The sequence below is a fragment of the Typopeltis vanoorti genome, chromosome 16, assembly GCF_054136105.1.
Source record: "Typopeltis vanoorti isolate ZY-2024b chromosome 16, IOZ_Tvanoo_1.0, whole genome shotgun sequence".
Classification (NCBI taxonomy): Eukaryota; Metazoa; Arthropoda; class Arachnida; order Uropygi; family Thelyphonidae; genus Typopeltis; species Typopeltis vanoorti.
Window position 1 is genome coordinate 768128 of NC_143564.1, and position 19685 is coordinate 787812.

At 34.7% G+C, this 19685-nt stretch overlaps 1 protein-coding gene across 5 annotated transcripts in view; it reads left to right on the forward strand.

Moving 5' to 3' along the window:
• Positions 1-19685, forward strand: part of LOC150097825 (CUE domain-containing protein 2) — a 408650-nt gene that overhangs the window by 76204 nt on the left and 312761 nt on the right. For 3 of the 5 annotated variants that reach the window (XM_090406324.1, XM_090406323.1, XM_090406325.1), the window contains exon 3: positions 17573-17691. In XM_090406324.1, coding sequence (XP_090262450.1) covers positions 17597-17691 — 95 coding nt within the window. In that variant the 5' untranslated portion in view covers positions 17573-17596. Of the gene's footprint in view, positions 1-7090; positions 7297-17572; positions 17696-19685 lie in introns of all 5 variants that reach the window. The other 2 variants (XM_090406326.1, XM_090406327.1) reach the window with 2 other exon arrangements.

The following is a 19685-nucleotide window of genomic DNA, read 5'->3' on the forward strand; positions in this document are numbered from 1 at the left end:
TTTTTGTTACCTTACGGACTGTTACTAGAGCAGATAGGAATAGGTCTATAATCCTCTCTCCCACCCAGAAAAACATAATACATATGTGCCTTTTCTTTTAAATAATTCAAATCTTTTTTTTTTTTTTTTTCAAGATAACTGTATTAAATTATTTATAATATTTCGATAATAAAAATGAAACTGATTACTATAAATTAAGAAATCATTTTGGTATAACTGTTGTATCAGCCTGTAAAAGATGTTAGTATTTCTGTGTTAGGATGTCTGTAATCAACAATGGAAAACGAAACAAGTCATTCTTGATGTATTCTGCACTACAGCTAGGCAATTTAGTGTGATTTCTGGGGAATCTTTCTCTCATGTCTTTCTCAATAGCAGTGAGAGTAATCCAAGTTTAGCTTTTCCTCCAGCTAAGAGGATTATTATAGAGTATTTCGAAGACGTAATAATATTTAGAATTAAAAAAAAAACTAAATAACAAAAATAACACTCTGAAAGACCGCTGAACAACTGATTTCGTATTGCAAAGAAATAGCACAGAAGTAGAAGCTTCGACGGCACAACAATATTATTGCTTTATTTAATTTATTTTATTTTTTTTATCAAAACTGTAACCTGAAGTAACTGATTTTGAATACTGTCTGAAAGCTTTCAAACCAGTAGAAATTTAAAGTAGTTATGTAATTGAGTTCCAGCAGAGGAGAAAGGAGGTAGATTATTATTATTATGGGCAACTCCAGGGAGTCATTAGAACTCATCAAGGGAGGCCCCAAATCATATTCATCACAACTATTCGACATTCATACAGTATCTATCATACCTCGCCTTAAACTCATTCACCGTCACAGCATCCACCACAGACTCTGGTAGCCCATTCCACTCATTCACTACTCTAAAAATAAAGAACCCAGCTCTAACACCTTTACTAACCACACTTTTGCCCAGTTTCCATGGATGTCTCCTAGTCCTCCCACAACCAGCCCTGTTCTCAAAAATATCTTCTGAATTAATTTTATAGATACCCCTTCAGTAATTTGAATGTCTCAATTATATCTCCCCTCCTCTGCCTATCAACCAATTTTTACAATCCACAAATCCTCAACCTGTTCTCATAAGGTTCATTCCACAGACCTGCTATCATCTTGGTCACTCGCCTCTGGATCCTCTCAACCTCCTCCCCATCAAGAAGAAACCTAGGTGACCAAATCTGGGCACAGTAGTCAAGATCGGGTCTTATCAAGGCTCGATACAGAGGAACAATAACCTGCTTGTCTCTGCTTGTCAAGGTATTCTTCAGCAACCAAGTGATTTGATGAGCTGATTTGGCCACTTTTGCAATTTGCCCCTAAACTTCAACTCCTTATCCACCAACACTCCTAAATCTCGTGCCTCATCAATTTCCTGGAGTACAGTTCCACCAATGTAGTAAACTGTTGCTAATCTCTTTAGCCCAGACCTCCAATCTATCCAAATCTTCTTGCAAAATTTTGACATCATCTGCATTCACTATTGCTCTACCCAACTTTGCATCATCCGCAAACAAATGAACTGTTCCTCTCAGATCCTTTCCTATATCATTAATGAACAAATTAAACAGCAGTGGTCCAAGAACAGATCCTTGTGGCACACCACTAGTCACAGGCCGTCTTGTGGACTCTACTCCTGAATAAACTCTCTGATATCTCTCCATCAACCACCCTCCTATCCATCTCACCAACCTTATATCCATTCCCATGTGCTGCAATTTACTGATTAGAATTCCATGTGGTATCCTGTCAAATGCCTTAGCAAGGTCCAGTAGAATCACTGTAAACCCATTACCCTTATCCAGTTCAGCCGTTACTGTGTTATAATAGGTGAGCAAGTTACTGAGGCATGACCTACCCTTCACAAAACCATGCTGTCCCCGATACAGCATCCCATTTTCTTCTATCCAATCTTGTATTTTCCTCTTGACTATTTTCTTCAAGACCTTGATAATGATTCCTGTTATGCTGATTGGCCGGTAATTTTCAACAGCAGCCTTGGAACCACCTTTATGCAGCGGAACTATTTTCCCCTCTTTCCACCCCCTTGGGACTGACCCAGACCCGAGGCTCAAATTAAACAAAATGGTCAAGGGCACTGACAATTCTTTAGCCGCTTCACGTACGACACGAGCTGGTATACCATCCAATCCCACAGATTACAGAACATCAATGTATTAACATTGATGTTCTGTAATAGACTAGTTACCTCTACTTCATTCATCACAATTCCAGTATAATCTGTTGGTTCTTCCATTCCTGCAATGTCACCACCTGGATGATATACTCTTGCAAAGTGCTCGCTCAGTAATTCCACTATATCGACTGATTCGGTTGCGTCCCTACCCTCAGCATTTTTTAAGATCATTCTGCCATGAACATTTTTCCTTTTACTTGCAACATATTGAAAAAACTGTTTCGGATTCTCTTTAGCCTGCATGGTCAATTTTCTTTCGTAATCCGCTTTTGCTTTTCTTACCACCCTTGTTACCATCCTGGCCTGAGCTTTATACTGTTCCTGTGCCTGCTGGTCACCTTTCTCCTTAAATTCCCTCCACAATTGTTTCTTTTTTTTGCAGCTCAAGCTTAATAGTGTTATTCATTCATTTAACCCCTACTTGATTTATTATTCGGACTCTTGGTATACAGTCGACCATTGCCTCTTGCAAACACTTCTTAACCACCTCCCATGCACTGTGAAAATCCAGCCCTTGCAGTTTTACATGCCATGGCACTGAGCCAAGCACACACCTAAGCTTGTCATACTTACCAGCCCGGTAATTCCACATGTACCCTGTCTTAATTGTAAATTCCACTCCTTTAGCCACCTCCCAAGTCATGACCTTATGGTCACTCTCATCAGTTGGTGGCAACACGGTCATGTTCGTTACTGCCACATTCTCAGTTGCAATTACTAGGTCAAGCACTCTCTGCCCCCTGGTATTTTGCACTACATGCTGCCACAGATAGTTGTCCCTTAATAACCGCATAAAATCCAATTCCTTCCTCCCATGTGCCCTCTCCTCTTTCCAGTCAGTGTTACCATAATTGAAATCACCCATAATAATTACCCTCCTTCCACTCATTTCTTCTATTTGCCTATGCATACTATCCCGACCATCTATTCCATCACCTGGTCTATAGCAGCACCCAATTGTATATTTTGTTCTGCTAGATTCTATCTCACACGAAACAGCCTCAAATGTGCTCTTTTCTCTATCCTGCAGTTCAACTTCTATACCCCTTGGCTGCAACTCATCAGCTATCATCAATAACACTCCTCCCCCATTTTATTCACACTGTCACTCCTGAACACGCTATACCCGTCGCATTCAATCCCACTAGCTTTATCATCTTCTGTCAGCCATGTTTCACTAATACCAACAACCTGTGGCCTGGAAGTGCCAACCAAGGCCAAAATTGTTCCTTCTTGTTCATAATACTCCTGGCATTAGTGTACATGAATTGCAGAAGCCCATTAGTCCCATCCCTACTTTGATGCCTTATACTAACTATCCCATTCTGATTTGTTGTCCTTCGTACTCGCTCGGGCATATTATACTCATACTCAACTGCCTCCCTAAAGTCTGCATATCTACTCTCCTTCCCCCACACCCTATAGATGCAGTAGAAAATCTTCAAAATGACATAAATTTTGAATTATTTTGTATAGGATATCCTTCATGTTATATTTTCAGCATATCTACAGTGGTTCACTGGATATTATAGTAATGCGATCCTAAAAAAAAAAAAAATCTGTTGCAGTTTTAAGCAAAAGACAAAGGCGAAGAGTCTCTGATAAAATACCATTGGATATAAATTTTTGATATTAAAAAGACTCACAATCGGAAACCCTAAGTAATGCAGTTTAACATCATTTATTGTTCACAAAAAAAATCGTTCCTAAAATTGAAATGTTATGATCCGTATAATGGTATTTTGCTTGGAAAGAAAGCAAACTGTCAGATTTATTTCAATAAATGTTATTTAAAAAATATACAAAAATATGAAATATAAAAACATTTGAAAATTCGTGAAAGAAAAATTCTTCTGTATTGTCAGTAAAGTGAAAGAACATAAAATTGTCTTGTTCCGTGACACTGATTTGAAGTATAAAAGGCAGCAAATTTACTATTTACTAAATAGATTCATTGCAAAGGCTGATCTCTGGTCATTTCAGGATTGATTATTTTCACACATGTGAAATTCGTTTTTATTTTTGGGAAAAGACACAATAATTGTGCAGGAAAACAGAAAAAAAATCAAATATTGTAGGACTGTAAAGGAAATTCCATGTAACAGTACACGTAAAGTCAAAGGTTGTTCCACCACAGTTAATCCATTAACGGCTCTAAAATCGCCATTCAGGGATCAACGGCGAAGGGGATAATTGCATGATAAAAAGTAGAATGCAGATGAAGTTTTGATCCATTGAAATTGAATTGACAACTATGCTTCAGAATGTTGTCTGGAAGTAGTGCAGTATTTTCATTTTATTCAAAACATATATAATTACTTTTCATCTTCAACAAGAAGATGGAGTATACTCCTTAAACATTTAGGGAAAAAAAATCTTTAACAGTTAAAAGATTAAGTGAAATGAGGTGGTTCACAAGAGCTGACACTGTATTGCTTTGAAACCGTGGATATAAACAAATTAAAGAGGCATTACTTGAAGTATCCATTTCTCCTCATGAAAAACCTATTTCTAAATTAGAGCTCATCATTTGCTGATCATTTTGACAATTCAGAAACAGCAATTTTAACAGTTGTGTGGGACAAAATTTTACAACGAATAAATGCTATTAGATCTCTGCAAGATCCCAATATGGATTTCTTTTTAGCTAATAATTTGTTAGTCTTTAGTTGGTTTTATTTTAGATTATAAGAAATAGTTTTTGTTGCTTTAAATGAAGAAGCAAATTTATTAACAGATGAGACAAAATTTAAAGATGAGAAGGAAAGAGTGAAAAAACGAAAAAAATGTCTCACGAAATTTCACAATCTCATATTACACGGAAAAGAAAATTTCATTGTTAATACTTTTAATGCCTTTGCGATAAGCTAATTTTGGAAATTAATGAAAGAGCAAAAAGCTGTTTAGACAGATATGTTTGGCATTTTTTTGAAGAAAGGTATAACTCGAGACTAGTATTAACAAAATTTTACAACCTTATGGGGCTTATATTGATTCAGAAAATTTATTGGTGAAGTTGAGCAATTTTTAATAACGATAAAAGAAGAAAATTTTTCAATTAAAATATGTACAAATTTTTAAACCATGGGTTAAGGTCTACTTTTCCAAACATACAAACAATTCTAAAAATATTTTTGAGGATGCCTATTTCAAATGCAAGTGCTGAACACTCATTTTCGGTGTTGAAACGAATGAAAAATTTAAGAAGCAACTTGCACCAAAATAAAACAGGTGACCTGTCGTTATTATGCATTGAATCAGATGTAATGGACTCGATTAATTATGATATCATTTTAGATATATTTGCTAAAACCAAAGCCAGAAAAAAAACTTTTAGCTATTATTTTTCCTTTTCTAATTTAAATTTGAACTGATATATATATACAGGTAACCCTCGTATAACGTAGTACTTATACAACGCAGTTTCGATATAACGCAGTCTAAAATTGTAGTTACCCTTGTTGAACGCAGTTTCGATAACGCGGTCTACAAATTGTAGTAGCCCTTTATCTTTTCATGTTTTTCACCGCGCGACTTAAAAATCAAATTTTATCTTCGTTAAATTTGTGTCTGCCTGTATCCCACATGTAATTATAAGTAGCAAATTTATATTAGGGGAAATACCCTTTAGCACACATCTACCTCAATTGTTTACTGTATAAAACGTTTATTGTTGAAAATTGTCCTCGTTTCTGCCAGGAAAGTACATTAAAAATCATAAGTGTGTTCATCTCAAGCTGAGCACTATTTTCTGGTGAGTTACATACAATATGTAATGCTTGCTTTTTTGTGTAAAAAATTATTCTTATAGTAATGGCCACAAACTGCAACGAAAGGGGAAAACCAACATTGAAAACAAAATTAATTTTTCTCGAAGAAAAAAATTCAAAATCTTGGATCGGTTGAAAAATGGAGAAAAACCAGGAGTTTTTGCAGGGACTTTGAATTTAAATGAATCAACAATTCAAACAAGGAAACAAAATGAACATAAAATCCAAGAAAGTGTTTATTCCTGGGTCAACAATAAGTGCAAAGCGTGTTGCTCGTGTACACGATATTCTAATGGAAAAATGGAGAAATCTCTAATGATTTCGATAGAAGATTGCACCTCAAAAGAAAATTCCTATGGATGGAAATCTTATTAAACAAAAAGCTCTCAAAGTTTATAAACATTTATAGTGCAGATCAAGTGTTCAATGTGGATGAATCCAGGTTACATTGGACAAAAATGCAAAAACACACCTATATTTCGAAAAATGAAAGATCAGCTCTTGGATTCAAAGTTTCCAAAGATAGAATTACTCTACTGTTTTGTAGTAATGCATCAGGTGATTACATGACAAAACCAGTGTTTATTAACCAATCCTCAAATCCTCGTGCTATGAAAGATTAAAATAAGCACTATTTTATTATGCCTAAAACATTTATGCATTATGTACAATGAAGTTTAAGTACAATTTGTAATTTTATGCTTTTATACTATGTATTTGTTTCATAGTTTGTTTTCTTAACTTACATGAATTACCTGAATTAAATAAAAATATATTTTTGTTTGATATGTCGTTGTTTATATAATTAAAAAAAAAAAAAAACGATTTCGGATGAGATCTGAGGCTTGCATAACGCGATTTATATAACACGCCATTTCTGCAGAACCTAACATGTGCGTTGTACGAGGGTTACCTGTGTATATATTTTAAATTCAAATATATATGTATATCAATGTTGTGTTATTTTTAGTTTATTAAAATGAGCTATGGAAATGTCGACTTTTATTTTCAATAAACAAGCAAAAAAAAAAGGGTATGAATTTGATTAACTGAAATAGACTTGTTCTTTTGGGGCCTCATTATGATGTTGTGCCTAGGGCCTCAAAAAGTATAAATGCAGTCCTGCTGACGAGACCTCAATAAAGATTGAAACCGGTCTGGGTAGTGGCCCTTCCCTTAATGCATAGCATTATACATGTCTGCAAGGAGATGTGCTTTGCATTATTGAAGATACTGAGACAAGGAGTGATGAGCACTTGATCCACCTTTACTACAAGTTACCTCAGTCCTGAAGATACTTCAGGTGCAAACTTTGTTTGCTTACACTTGGATAAAACAATTAAACTAAATTTATTATAGTCTAACCAAGTGGAAAATAAACTTCCAAAATAATAATCTATATTATGGTTCTATTTAAAATTTACGTTAATTAAAAACTTAAAATAAATATTTTTTGTACAATAATTCCAGTTTATAATTAATTATATTAAATTGAATTTTATTTCAAAAATTTCAATAGAAAAATTGCAAATATTAGTTAAAAATATTTAAATATCCCTCTATGAGACTTTCGTTGTGGAGTGTACTTGGAAATATATGCACCCTCATAGACATGCCTAGTTTGGGTTTTTGTTCGCTTTGATGCACTGTACAAAGATAGCACATGAATCTCGATGTATAAACGATAGCAGTATTATGAACTCGGTTGTTTGTTTTGTTCTAGTGCTCTGCTACAAGTCTAAAATTTGAAGTTTAAAGTGTTTTAATATTATTTATAATTGTACCATCACGACTACTACGAAAAAAGCAAAGACATATCACTATCATCAAGAGTGGGAACATGATTATTCTTTATTATGATCAAAGACAAATGTTGTTTGATTTGCAATGGAAGTGTTTCTCTGCTGAAAAATGGGAACTTGGAACGACACTTTAAATCAGTGCATAGCGCTATGAAACGGCATACACACGTAACAGTGATTTACGAAGTCAATATTAAAGAATTGAAGAAAAGTTTGTCATCACAGCAGTTATGTTGCATTAAAATAATATCGAACTCAGAGACAGCAACAAACTGCATCGTTAAGAGTGAGCCGTATTCTTGCCAAACATAAGAAACCCTTTAGTGATGTGCAAGTTTTAAAAAGCATCTCTTGCAGCAGCTGAATTGTTGTTTTCTAATTTTGAAAATAAATCAGAAATAGTTGCTGCTATCAACAAAATACGGTTATCACGAAATACAGTTGCAAAACGAGTAGAAGAAATTAATTCGGATCTAAAAGAGCAACTAATGCAGGATATTAAGGATTGTCAGGCCTTTTCACTGCAGTTGGGCGAATATACTGATGCAGTTGACATCACCCAAATGATTATTTTTATTAGAATGGTTTTTAAAGACTTTTCTACTAAAGAATTACTTACTATCATTCCGTTAAAGGGGCAAACACGGGGGTGAAGATATGTTTACCAGTTTTAAGAGTTACAGCAAGACCATTCAACTGCCTCTTTATAAACTAGTGTCAGTTACCACAGATGGAGCACCAGCTTTAACAGGTCATTGCAACGGTTTTATCACACTATGTAGGCATGATGAAGATTTTCCTAATTTCTTAGTGTCAACGAGTGATGTGTGCTAAAGTTTTAAATATGAAAGAAATTATGAACATAGCTTTCAAGATTTCCAATTCAATTCAAGCAAAACCTCTGCAAAGGCGCCTTTTTAAGTTGCAAATGAAAGAAAGTGATAATGATGGACCTTCTGAACTGCTTATGCATACTGATGTCAGGTGGTTAAGTCGGGGGCAAATTTCTTCAAAGATTTAGGGATTTAATTGAAAAAATTAAACAATTTCTTGTCGATAGGGGTGACAAATAGAAACAGTTAAAAGATGATATTTGGCTATCGGATTTAGCTGTTTTGACCGACATAACCAGTAAATTAAATGAATTAAACCTAGAACTTAAGTGTCCCAGGAAAACAATTTTTAATGTGATTAGTTCTATCAATGCATTTAAAGAAAAATTGAATCAACTGATAGTGAAGCTTGAAAATAACAATTTATGTAATTTTCCGAATATCACCGCACAATTAAGTAGTTCTGCTTTTGCTAATTTCAACAGAAATAAATATATTGGTGAAATTCGGAAAGTAATTGAAGAATGACAAAACTGTTTTCAGGATTTCAAGAAACTTGAAAATGTAATTCTCTTCATGAGTTTTCCATTTGGTACCAACATAAAGCCAGAAATAATAGAAAACCTTTCCTCTATTTTTGATATGCATATTGTTATACTAGAAGAAAGAATTTCATATTGAAAAGAATAACATGTAAGAAAGTTTTAAAGCGAATAAAAGTTGAGCAGCTCTTAGATGTAAACTGTAGACTAAAATACAGAAATATTATTGAAAAGAAAATGAAAGAGTTTGAGAACAGGAATCAAACCTTGGAGATTCAGTGGCAAACTCTGAAGGAAACATTGATTGATTCTGCCAGAGAGGCATGTGGTGAGGTTGTGTGCAAAGATAAAAAAATCAGAACTCCCTGGTGGACACAGGAAGTTAAAGAGGCAGTGAAGGAAAAGAAGAAAGCATATCAAAAGTTCCTGGCAAATAAGTCAGCTTTTACTCTTACAGAATACAGAGACAAATGTAAGAAAGCTAAACAGTGTGTAAAACTAGCTAAACAAAAGTCATGGGAGGACTTTGGCAAGAATATAGAAAATAAATATCAAGAAGGTGGCAAAATATTCTGGAGGTTGTTGAAGAAGCTTAGGAATGGAGGAAAGAGTGCTGTAAAAGGAATTAGAGATGATAAAGGTGAAATGAAAACAGGAGAAAAAGATATCCTTGAAGTATGGAGTAATTACTTTGAAAAACTGCTAAATGAAACAAGCAGTGATGACAGCACAGTGATAAAAAAACACTGACCAGGCATGCAGTCAGGAATACATATCCATACTTGAAGTAGAAAAAGCCATCAAAGGCTTGAAATGTGGAAAGGCAGCAGGAGTAGATGATATTCGACCAGAAATGCTGAAGTATGGTGGTATAAGAGTCTTACAGTGGCTGCACTGCATAGTTCAGAAAGCCTGGACAGAGGGACGAATTCCCGATGATTGGAGTAGAGCTCTCATAGTACCCATATATAAAAAGGGAAATAAAACTGAATGTGAGAATTACAGAGGTATTTCCCTACTGAGTGTTCCTGGCAAGATCTATGCAAGTATACTTGAGAAACGATTGAGAAGAATTGTGGAAGAAAAGCTTGGTGAAGAACAAGCTGGATTCAGGCCAAATAGAGGCTGTCAGGATCAGATCTTCACTTTACGACAAATAGTCGAGAAAGCATGGGAATATAACAAAGATCTGTATTTAAGTTTTGTCGATTTGGAAAAGGCATATGACAAGGTGCCAAGAGAGAAGCTATTCAATACGCTGCAGTTATATGGTGTCAATGGGGCATTATATCAAGCAATACTTAGTCTTTATTTGAGTTGTGAGTCAGCAGTTAGAATTGAAGGAAGTACAGGAAGATGGTTTAATGTTAAATCTGGTGTGAGACAAGGATGTACATTATCCCCTCTGTTATTCATTATCTATATGGATCACATTATGAAGGAATGTGGTATTAAACCTGATATCAAAATTGGAGATGTTAATGTCAGCTCTTTGCTTTATGCGGATGATGTTATACTTCTAAATAAATCCGCTACAAGTCTGCAAGATTCTCTGACTAAATTGAATAGCTGTTGTAATAGATATGGTATGAAGGTCAGCAATAAAAAGACAAAGACAATGAAAATAGGCAGAATCATTGAAAATGTCAACTGTGTTGTGAATGGAGAACCTGTGGAACAAGTAAAACATTTCAGCTACTTAGGCACAATTTTTACTGAAGATGGTAAACTAAATATAGAAATAGACAACAGAATCAGCAAAGCTGGTATCGTGGGAAGTCAATTGAATAAATTCATATGGAATAAGAAAGAAATTAGTCAGAACACTAAATTAGCTGTATACAAGACTGTGTTCAAACCAATTTTAACTTATGGATCTGAGAGCTGGGTCAGAAGTAAAACACTTGACCAAAGACTAGAGACCACAGATATGAGAGTACTGAGAAAGATTAGAGGCGTGAACAGATGGCATCAATGGCAATATCATATTAAAAATGAGGATATTAGGAAAGAACTTGACATTGTCAGCATCCAGGAATGCGTTAGCAGAGCTAATCTCAGATGGTATGGTCACTTAAATAGAATGGGAGAGGAAAGATTAGCAAAACAAGTGTTCTCTGCCAGGTTGGCAGGAAAACGACCCAGAGGAAGACCAAGATATAGGTGGATTGATACGGTACAAAGTGCCTTAGACGATAGAAATATAAGATCTGATAATGTTGGAGTCTTGACAAGTAACAGACTGATTTGGAGGAAAATTGTAGATAGGAAGTTAGTAATGATGTAATTTTTTCATGTAGTACTGTCATATCCTGTACACCCCTTGAGGGTACATGGCAGGAATTTGATGATGATGATGATGATGATGAAGAAATAATAACAAGAAATGATGTTTACGTCAAAGCAAGGCACACAAATAGAGAATTTTGAAATATTTACCGGAATGCAAATACCCCTACTTAAGAAAATGTGTAGAAAATATTTATGCTTATTTTGGTTCGACATACTTGTGCGAATCAGCATTTTCACAAATGAACATTATTAAGTCAAAATATCGTATCACATTAAAATTTGAGCATTTGGAGTCAATGCATTGAGAAATGCATTGACTAATTACACATCAAATTATGCAAATATTGTTAACTCGTTGCATTGTAGAATAAGTAATGCTGGTTCATCAGGAAGTTCAAAATGAAATATTTATTTTAATCAGTGTGGTTAAAAAACTGCAATATTCTTTTAAGCATTATAACTAATTAATATTACGATAAATAATAGTACGATAATTTTTTCTTGTCTAAACATAAATTAGAAATGTTATACCTCATACTCCAGTTTTTTTTTTTAAAAAGGTAGATCGCAGGTATACACTAGTGGCCAAAATTGTGGAAAACACTTTTGGAAAAAGTGTATTTTTGAGGTTTGATGACTCATAACACCACTTTTTTTTGGTGTAATGCCATAAAATTATATATCAATGGAAAGATAATTTAATCAAGGATGTAATGCAACAAAGTTTGTTCAATTATCTGTATTCTACGAAAAGTTATAGCCAAATAACCAGAATAAAGAAGCACAACTTGCTTAGGTTAATATGAAGTAGCTTTCCTTCATTTGAATGTGGCCAATGAGCATGAGTGTTTAGAGGGCCAATCAGGTGTCATCTTGTTTTGGCAATGAGCCAATAAGGTCACAGTAGGATTCAGCTATTGATGTCATGTATTGGAGCTAAGCGGAGGACATTTGTCAGTGTGTGTTATGTGATTGCTATCAAGTTGTTTGGTTTTTTTTTGTGTTCTTTCATTTAGTAAGCTTGTAAAACATGGTGCAAAGAGTTGACTGGTCACCCAGAAAACGATGTAAAATAGTACTATTAAGTGAACAAGGCTACACTTATGAAGAAATTAGAAGAAAAATTGGTGGAAACTTAACCAATGGTAACATTTCTAAATTTTTGAAGAGGTATAAGGATTCTCAGTCACTACAAAACCAGACTGGTAAAGGCAGGAAAAGATGCACAACAGCAAGTGATGATAGGAGAATTGAGAGACTGTGCCTATGTGACAGAAGAAAATCATCTGCGTATATACAAGATGAAATGGCGCAATACAATATGAAGTTGAGTGCAAGAACTGCTTGATGCAGGCTACAGGAATTTGGTCTGAATGCTAGAATTCCACGAAAAAAGCCATTTTTATCTCTCGAACAAAGGTTGAAAAGATTAAACTGGACAGCAGAACAATGGGACAGTGTTATTTGGAGTGATGAGACCAAAGTCTCCCTGTTTGGTAGTGATGGCATAAAATATGTAAGGAGAAGAATCAGAGAAGATTTGCATCCCGATTGCATTACACCTACCGTGAAACACCCATTTAGTGTTATGATCTGGGGTTGTATGACATCAAAAGGTGTGGGCAGAATTTGCGTGATTAATGGGAATATAAATGTCCAAAAATATCATAAATGAAATACTTGAGCCCAAACTGAAGTCTTCTGCACGTGATCTTTTCCAAGATTATGAAGCATTTATGTTTCAACAGGATTCAGCTCCATGTCATGATGCTGCTGTGTGCAAAAAAATGGTTTCAAGGTTATCATATTCCACTGCTGGAATGTTATCACATTCCAGCAGTGGAATATGATAACCTTAAGGTCCGGGCCTGGGAATAGCCCGGACCTTAACCCAATCGAAAATCTATGGAGGCGACTAAAGAAACTTGTTAGTCAGAAGCAACCCACCAATAAAACCCAATTAATAGAAGCAATAATTCAATCTTGGTTCACTCCATGGGAAGGCGTTGTAAGGCCGTAATTAATGCTAAAGGTTACCCAACTAAGTATTAACTCACATTGTGAGAATTTTTGTATATCTCGTTTTTTCTATGCATTTCACTTTTCTTCTTTATAACTGCTGTTCTAATAAAAAATCCTTCATAAAAGTTATTGCATTACATTCTTGATTAAATTATCTTTCCATTGATATATAATTTTATATAAAAAAAAAACCCGGTGTTATGAGCCATCAAACCTCAAAAATACACTTTTTCCAAAAGGTTTCCACAATTTTTGCTCCTAGTGTATCTGTATGGACAATGTAGAACTTATGCAAACATTAATTGACACCCCTGTCTTAGAGAATACAATGACAAATGTAAGAAAGCTAAACACTGTAACACTAGCTGAACAAAAGTCATGGGAAGACTTTGGTAACAACATAGCAAATAAATATAAAGAAGGTGGCAAGATATTCTGGTGTTGTTGAAGAAGCTCAGAAATGGAGGACAGAGTGCTGTAAAAGGAGTTAGAGATGATAAAGGTGACATGAAAACGGAAGAAAAAGATATCCTTGAAGTATGGTGTAATTACTTTGAAAAACTGCTAAATGAAACAAGCAGTGATAACACCATGGTAAAACATACAGAGTCTTACCATACCAGCTTTGTTGATTCTGTTGACTATTTCCATATTTAATTTACCATCTTCACTTGCCTAAGTAGCTGAAATGTTTTACTTGTTCTATAGGTTTTTCATTCAAAAAACCTATAGAACAAGTTGATATTTCAGTTGATATTTTCAGTGCTTCTGCCTATTTTCATTGTCTTTGTGTTCTTATTGCTGACCTTCATACCATATCTATTACAGTTATTCAATTTAGTCAGGGAATCTTGCAGACTTGTAGCGGGTTTATTTAGAAGTATATCATCGTCCGCATAAAGCAAAGAGCTGACATTAACATCTCCAATTTTGATATCATGTTTAATACCACTTTCCTTCATAATGTGATCCATATAGATAATGAATAACAGAGGGGATAATGTACATCCTTGTCTCACACCAGATTTAACATTAAACCATCTTCCTGTACTTCCTTAAATTCTAACTGCTGACTTACAACTCAAATAAAGACTAAGTATTGCTCAAATAAAGACTACGTATTGCTATTCAATACGCTACATAACTGTAGCGTATTGAATAGCTTCTTTCTTTGCACCTTCTTATATGCCTTTTCCAAATCGACAAAACTTAAATACAGATCTCTGTTATATTCCCATGCTTTCTCGACTATTTGTCGTAAAGTGAAGATCTGATCCTGACAGCCTCTATTTGGTCTGAATCCAGCTTGTTCTTCACCAAGCTTTTCTTCCACAATTCTTCTCAACCTTTTCTCTAGTATACTTGCATAAATCTTACCAGGAACACTCAGTAGGGAAATACCTCTGTAATTCTCACATTAATTTTTATTTCCATTTTTGCATATGGGTACTATGAGAGCTCTACTTCAGTCATTGAGAATTCGTCCCCCCTGTCCAGACCTTCTGAACTATGCAGTGCAGCCACTGTTAGATTTTTATACCTCAATACTTCAGCAATTCTGGTCAAATATCATCTATTCCTGCTGCCTTTCCACATTTCAAGTCTTTGATGGCTTTTATTACTTCAAGTATGGATATGTATTGTGTGCCTGTTGTGTGTTTTTTTACCAATGTGCTATCACTGCTTGTTTCATTTAGCAATTTTTTAAGTAATTACTCCATACTTCAAGGATATCTTTTTCACTGGTTTTCATGTCACCTTCTATCATCTCTAATCCCTTTTACAGTACTCTTTCCTCCATTTCCGAGATTCTTCAACAACCTCCAGAATATCTTTGCTACCTTCTTGATATTTATTTTCTATGTTCTTACCAAAGTTTTCCCATGACTTTTGTTTAGCTAGTTTTACACAGTGTTTAGCTTTCTTACATTTATCTCTGTATTCTGTAAGAGCACACAAGCTGACTTATTTGCCAAGAACTGTTGATATGCTTTCTTCTTTTCCTTCACTACCTCTTTAACTTCCTGTGTAAACCATGGAGATTTGATTTTTCTATCCTTGCACACAACCTCACCACATGCCTTTCTGGCTGAATCAGTCAATGTTTTCTTCAAGGCTTGCCACTAAATATCCAAGGTTTGGTTTCTGTTTTCAAACACTTTCATTTTTTCTTCAATAATCTTTGTGCATTTTAGTATACAGCCCACATCTGAGAGCTGCTCACCTTTTATTCGCTTTAAAACTTTCTTACATGTTTTTCTTTTCAAAATGAAATTTATTATCCTGCTCAAGACTAAATTAGTGATCACTTCCAATTTCAAATTCTCTGTACACTGGTGTCCTGCACCAGGGAGAAAACATTACTATCGACAATAACATAGTCAGACTTGTCTTATTCCTTGCCTCTTCTCTTCATGTGAATTTGTGCACATTTTTATGTTGGAACATGGTGTTAGTAATAACCAGTCCATGTCCTGAGCAGAAATCCAACAGGTATTTGCCATTATTATTAGCTTTGCTCTTTTCTTCAAATTTTCCCAAAATATTTTTGTATGTCTTACAATCATTTCCTACTTTATTTAGATTTGCAACAAGGAACAACTTTTCCTTTTTCATTGTGTCAGTTACTTTCTCTAAAGCCTCAAAAAATTCCTCCTTATCTAATTCCTCAGCTAGCTTCAGTTCTTTGCCATTCAGGCTTCTTATGTTAATAGTACCGATCTTTAGCTCTGGTGATGTTGAGTTGGGTGTGTTTTCAGAATTGTTCCAGTAGCTGACTTTTCGCTGTTTGCCCTGGTTCCCCTGGCAAAAACAACGGGTGCCTTATTTATCCTGAGTGACACCCCAGCTGGCATGAAATTCAGTCATTGTGTACCATCATTTCTGTTTTGATTTAAGCCAATAAGAATACAATATGATCGGCTAAATCTCAAATTGTCAGCCCATCCTTGTTCGTTCAGTATCCAGGTACCTAACAGGGTGCACCACGAGAAGGTGAGGTTGGATATTATGTCAGAAGCCCTGGTCGGTCTCTGCATTCCTTTAAAGGCTATGTGGAGGTCTCCTCTCACTTATACAGCTTTGACCCTTAAAAACCCCTGTCAAGTAACATGTGATATAATAATGTCATAACTGGTAATTAGATTACGGAATTAACAACGCATATAAAGTATATTAATTAAAGGCAACTTTAATGAATAACTTCTATATTTCGGCAACGTTACATTGCCATCTTCAGGAACATAAAAATATGGCATGTGCATACAGGCACTAACAAAGCAAATGAGGAAGAAAGCAAGAAACAAATATTGTTCCTAATGTCCTAATGGTACCCTCTGGCTGGCTAATTTGGTTGCCACTACCCTTTCCAAATTTATTTATTAATTTATTATAGTCTAACCAAGTGGAAAAAAAATACTGTATTTATAGAATACACATAATGCAGAAACCATACGTCTGTGCAAAAGTGGGAGGAGGAAACCAGTTGGTTTCATGGACATTAAAATCTCCTAAGTGGATGTTTTCACTATTGAGAAAGTGGGACTGAGGAAAATCAATTTTTAAGGAGAGAAAATTAAAGAACTTAGAGTTGCTGATGGCATTAAGGAAGCAATAGAGACAGGAGACAGTAAATGAATTTGACTGAGTGGAGAAGGGATATTTTCAACCAAAGAAGGTTAAAATTGGGTGATTCTAGGTTGGTTGCTCTCTGGCAAGGTATGTCAGAGTTAAATGTATGTGCAGACATCACCCTTCAGTTGAAAGGAGCCAAAGAGTGTGTAGTTTGGAAGGTTGAGATGAATAGTGCTGGAGGGAGGTGAGATTTGAGTTTCTGGCAAAAAAAAAAAAAAAAATATCGATAGGTGGGTTTGGTAGACTGAAGATGGTAGTGGACACTAAGGTTGGAGTTGAGGTCACAGATGTTAGTGAAGTGGATATGCAAGGATCTTTGGGGTATATATTTGACCACTTAAAATATCTGTGATATTATTCAAAATGTTATAATTTTCAAAACCACAGTTTACATTTAATTTCGTTATTTTACTGTTGTTTATATGTATTTTTCTTATTTCTTTTCTTTTTTGAAGAACATTCTTATTACTGTCAGCATCATGAGCTCACTGGAAAATGATCAAAGCACCAATGCATTGGTGAAAGAAGCTTTAGTCAGTTTTATATATGAACATACTGGACAAGATGCTTTAAAGTAAGTAAGTATTAAATGTTATTAAAAAAATTCTCTGAGCATGCAGAGCAACTTAGTTATAATCCATTACCACTGTATATACCCTATTCATTTACATAGATGCCTCTAAGAGTTAATGTTAAAGTATGACAAACTCTGGATGTTTTGAAAGAGTTATCACAAACATTCCTTTTTAAATTAGAAACATTAAATCATCTTTAAAAAGGAAAAAAAAAGCTGCACTTTAGAAACTTAATTTTTACTACCATTTATTGGTACATGCCAACAAATACCATAGGGTTTCATTGGATATTTTGATAATCTGATATACCAGGTATATTGAAGTACTCCAGTATACCAGCTTATTTACTACAAGTCAACATGCTACAGGTCATTTAGATAAGAAATGAAATTCTTTATACATTTGACATTATCGTGACAATTGTTTGAGGGCTGAAGTGGCTTGAAAAAGTTCCATGTTTGCTCACCCTAGAGTAGGGTTTATGGAATATGTAAAAAATAATTAAGAAAAAGGCAAAAATAAAAAGTATTATGTATAAAATTAATAAAATAACATAAGAAATCCTTAGTCCACCCATGGTAGGTTTATGTTTTGTGAGTAGGAACCTTCAGACATTTGTTATGCTAATTTTTCATCTAGTGTCCTATAAGTGACCGTAACAGCTTAGATTAACTTTACTTATATACTTTTAATAAGATTCTCAATTTACAACCTTTCCCTAATTTTCCTAAGAATTCTCATCTGTGGTCTTTAGTCCTTGATCACTAGTTTTATTTCTAAAGTTCAGGCCAGCATGTTAATTTTTGTTGGAACACTGCCTTCTGTATTATTTTATGCTTTCTACAACTCGATGTTCGTTCATTTTTCTCTTATGCCATAAAAATTCACCTAGCTTCTTGTCATACCAGTTTTACTTATTCTTCTGTTTCCATATTTTATTTGCCATCTACACTAAAAATTGTTTTAATATCTGAAATGTGTAACTAACTTCTTACATATTTTCAGCCACTGAGAATAAGTTGATGTTTACTGTTTTCTTAGCTTTGGTCTTTTTATTGCTGATTTTCATTCTATATCTATCAACAGGTATTTAATTTGATCAAATGCTTTTCTTTAAAAATTATAATGTCACTGAAGGAAGGGGGGAAACCCCATAAGAATAAATAAAATTGTTATTTTATTCCCCCCCCCTTTCTTATCCAATCCTTTGTGTGTGAAGGAAGTCGAACCCTCCTAATGAGGAATTAGGTGTATATATTTTTATGACTGTAAATCTGTGGGTTCACAGGGCTGGTTTGCCTGTTATAGGCAAACCAGCCCTGTGAATGAAAAACACGAGTTTCGAGGTGAAAAAAAAAAACCCTTCCATATGAGACTGGCTAACTCACCTTTAGTCAAAGAGACCAGATAAAGGTTCCTCACACCATAGACTGGAATTGAACCTATGTCATTCTGACCTACGGAGGCTCTTTCTTAACTGTTCAAGTGTTCTTAACAATATGATCCAATTATAAGCAGCATTGGAGATATCATACAGCCTCCTAAAACTTCAATAAAACCATATTTCTGATTGTTGATTAAAACTTAAGCATAAACTCTGTATCACTGTTTAAGGTTCCACTTACACCATGCAGATTAGCTTATGTGACCTTTTTTTTTTAGATGAAAAACACCTAGATAAAGATACTTGTTTTATTCTCATGATTTCTTAGCTGTTGGTTCTAAGATAAAATATTGTCTCTGTATGTCCTAATTATCCTAAAGTTACTTCCTCTTCACTAGTTTCCCCTTAAGAAGTTTTTTTTTTTTTTAGATTTCTGATATGGTCAAGTGTCACTATAGAGCAAGGAGAAAAGAGCAGTTTGTTGTGAACAGTTTGCCGTAGTGGATTTTCTTTAAGACAGTCTGTGTGGTTTGGGTCAGGCATTTTTTGGTAATTAATGATTTCTTATAGTAGTGTTCTTATAGTAGGTAATCTTTAAAAAAGCATTGG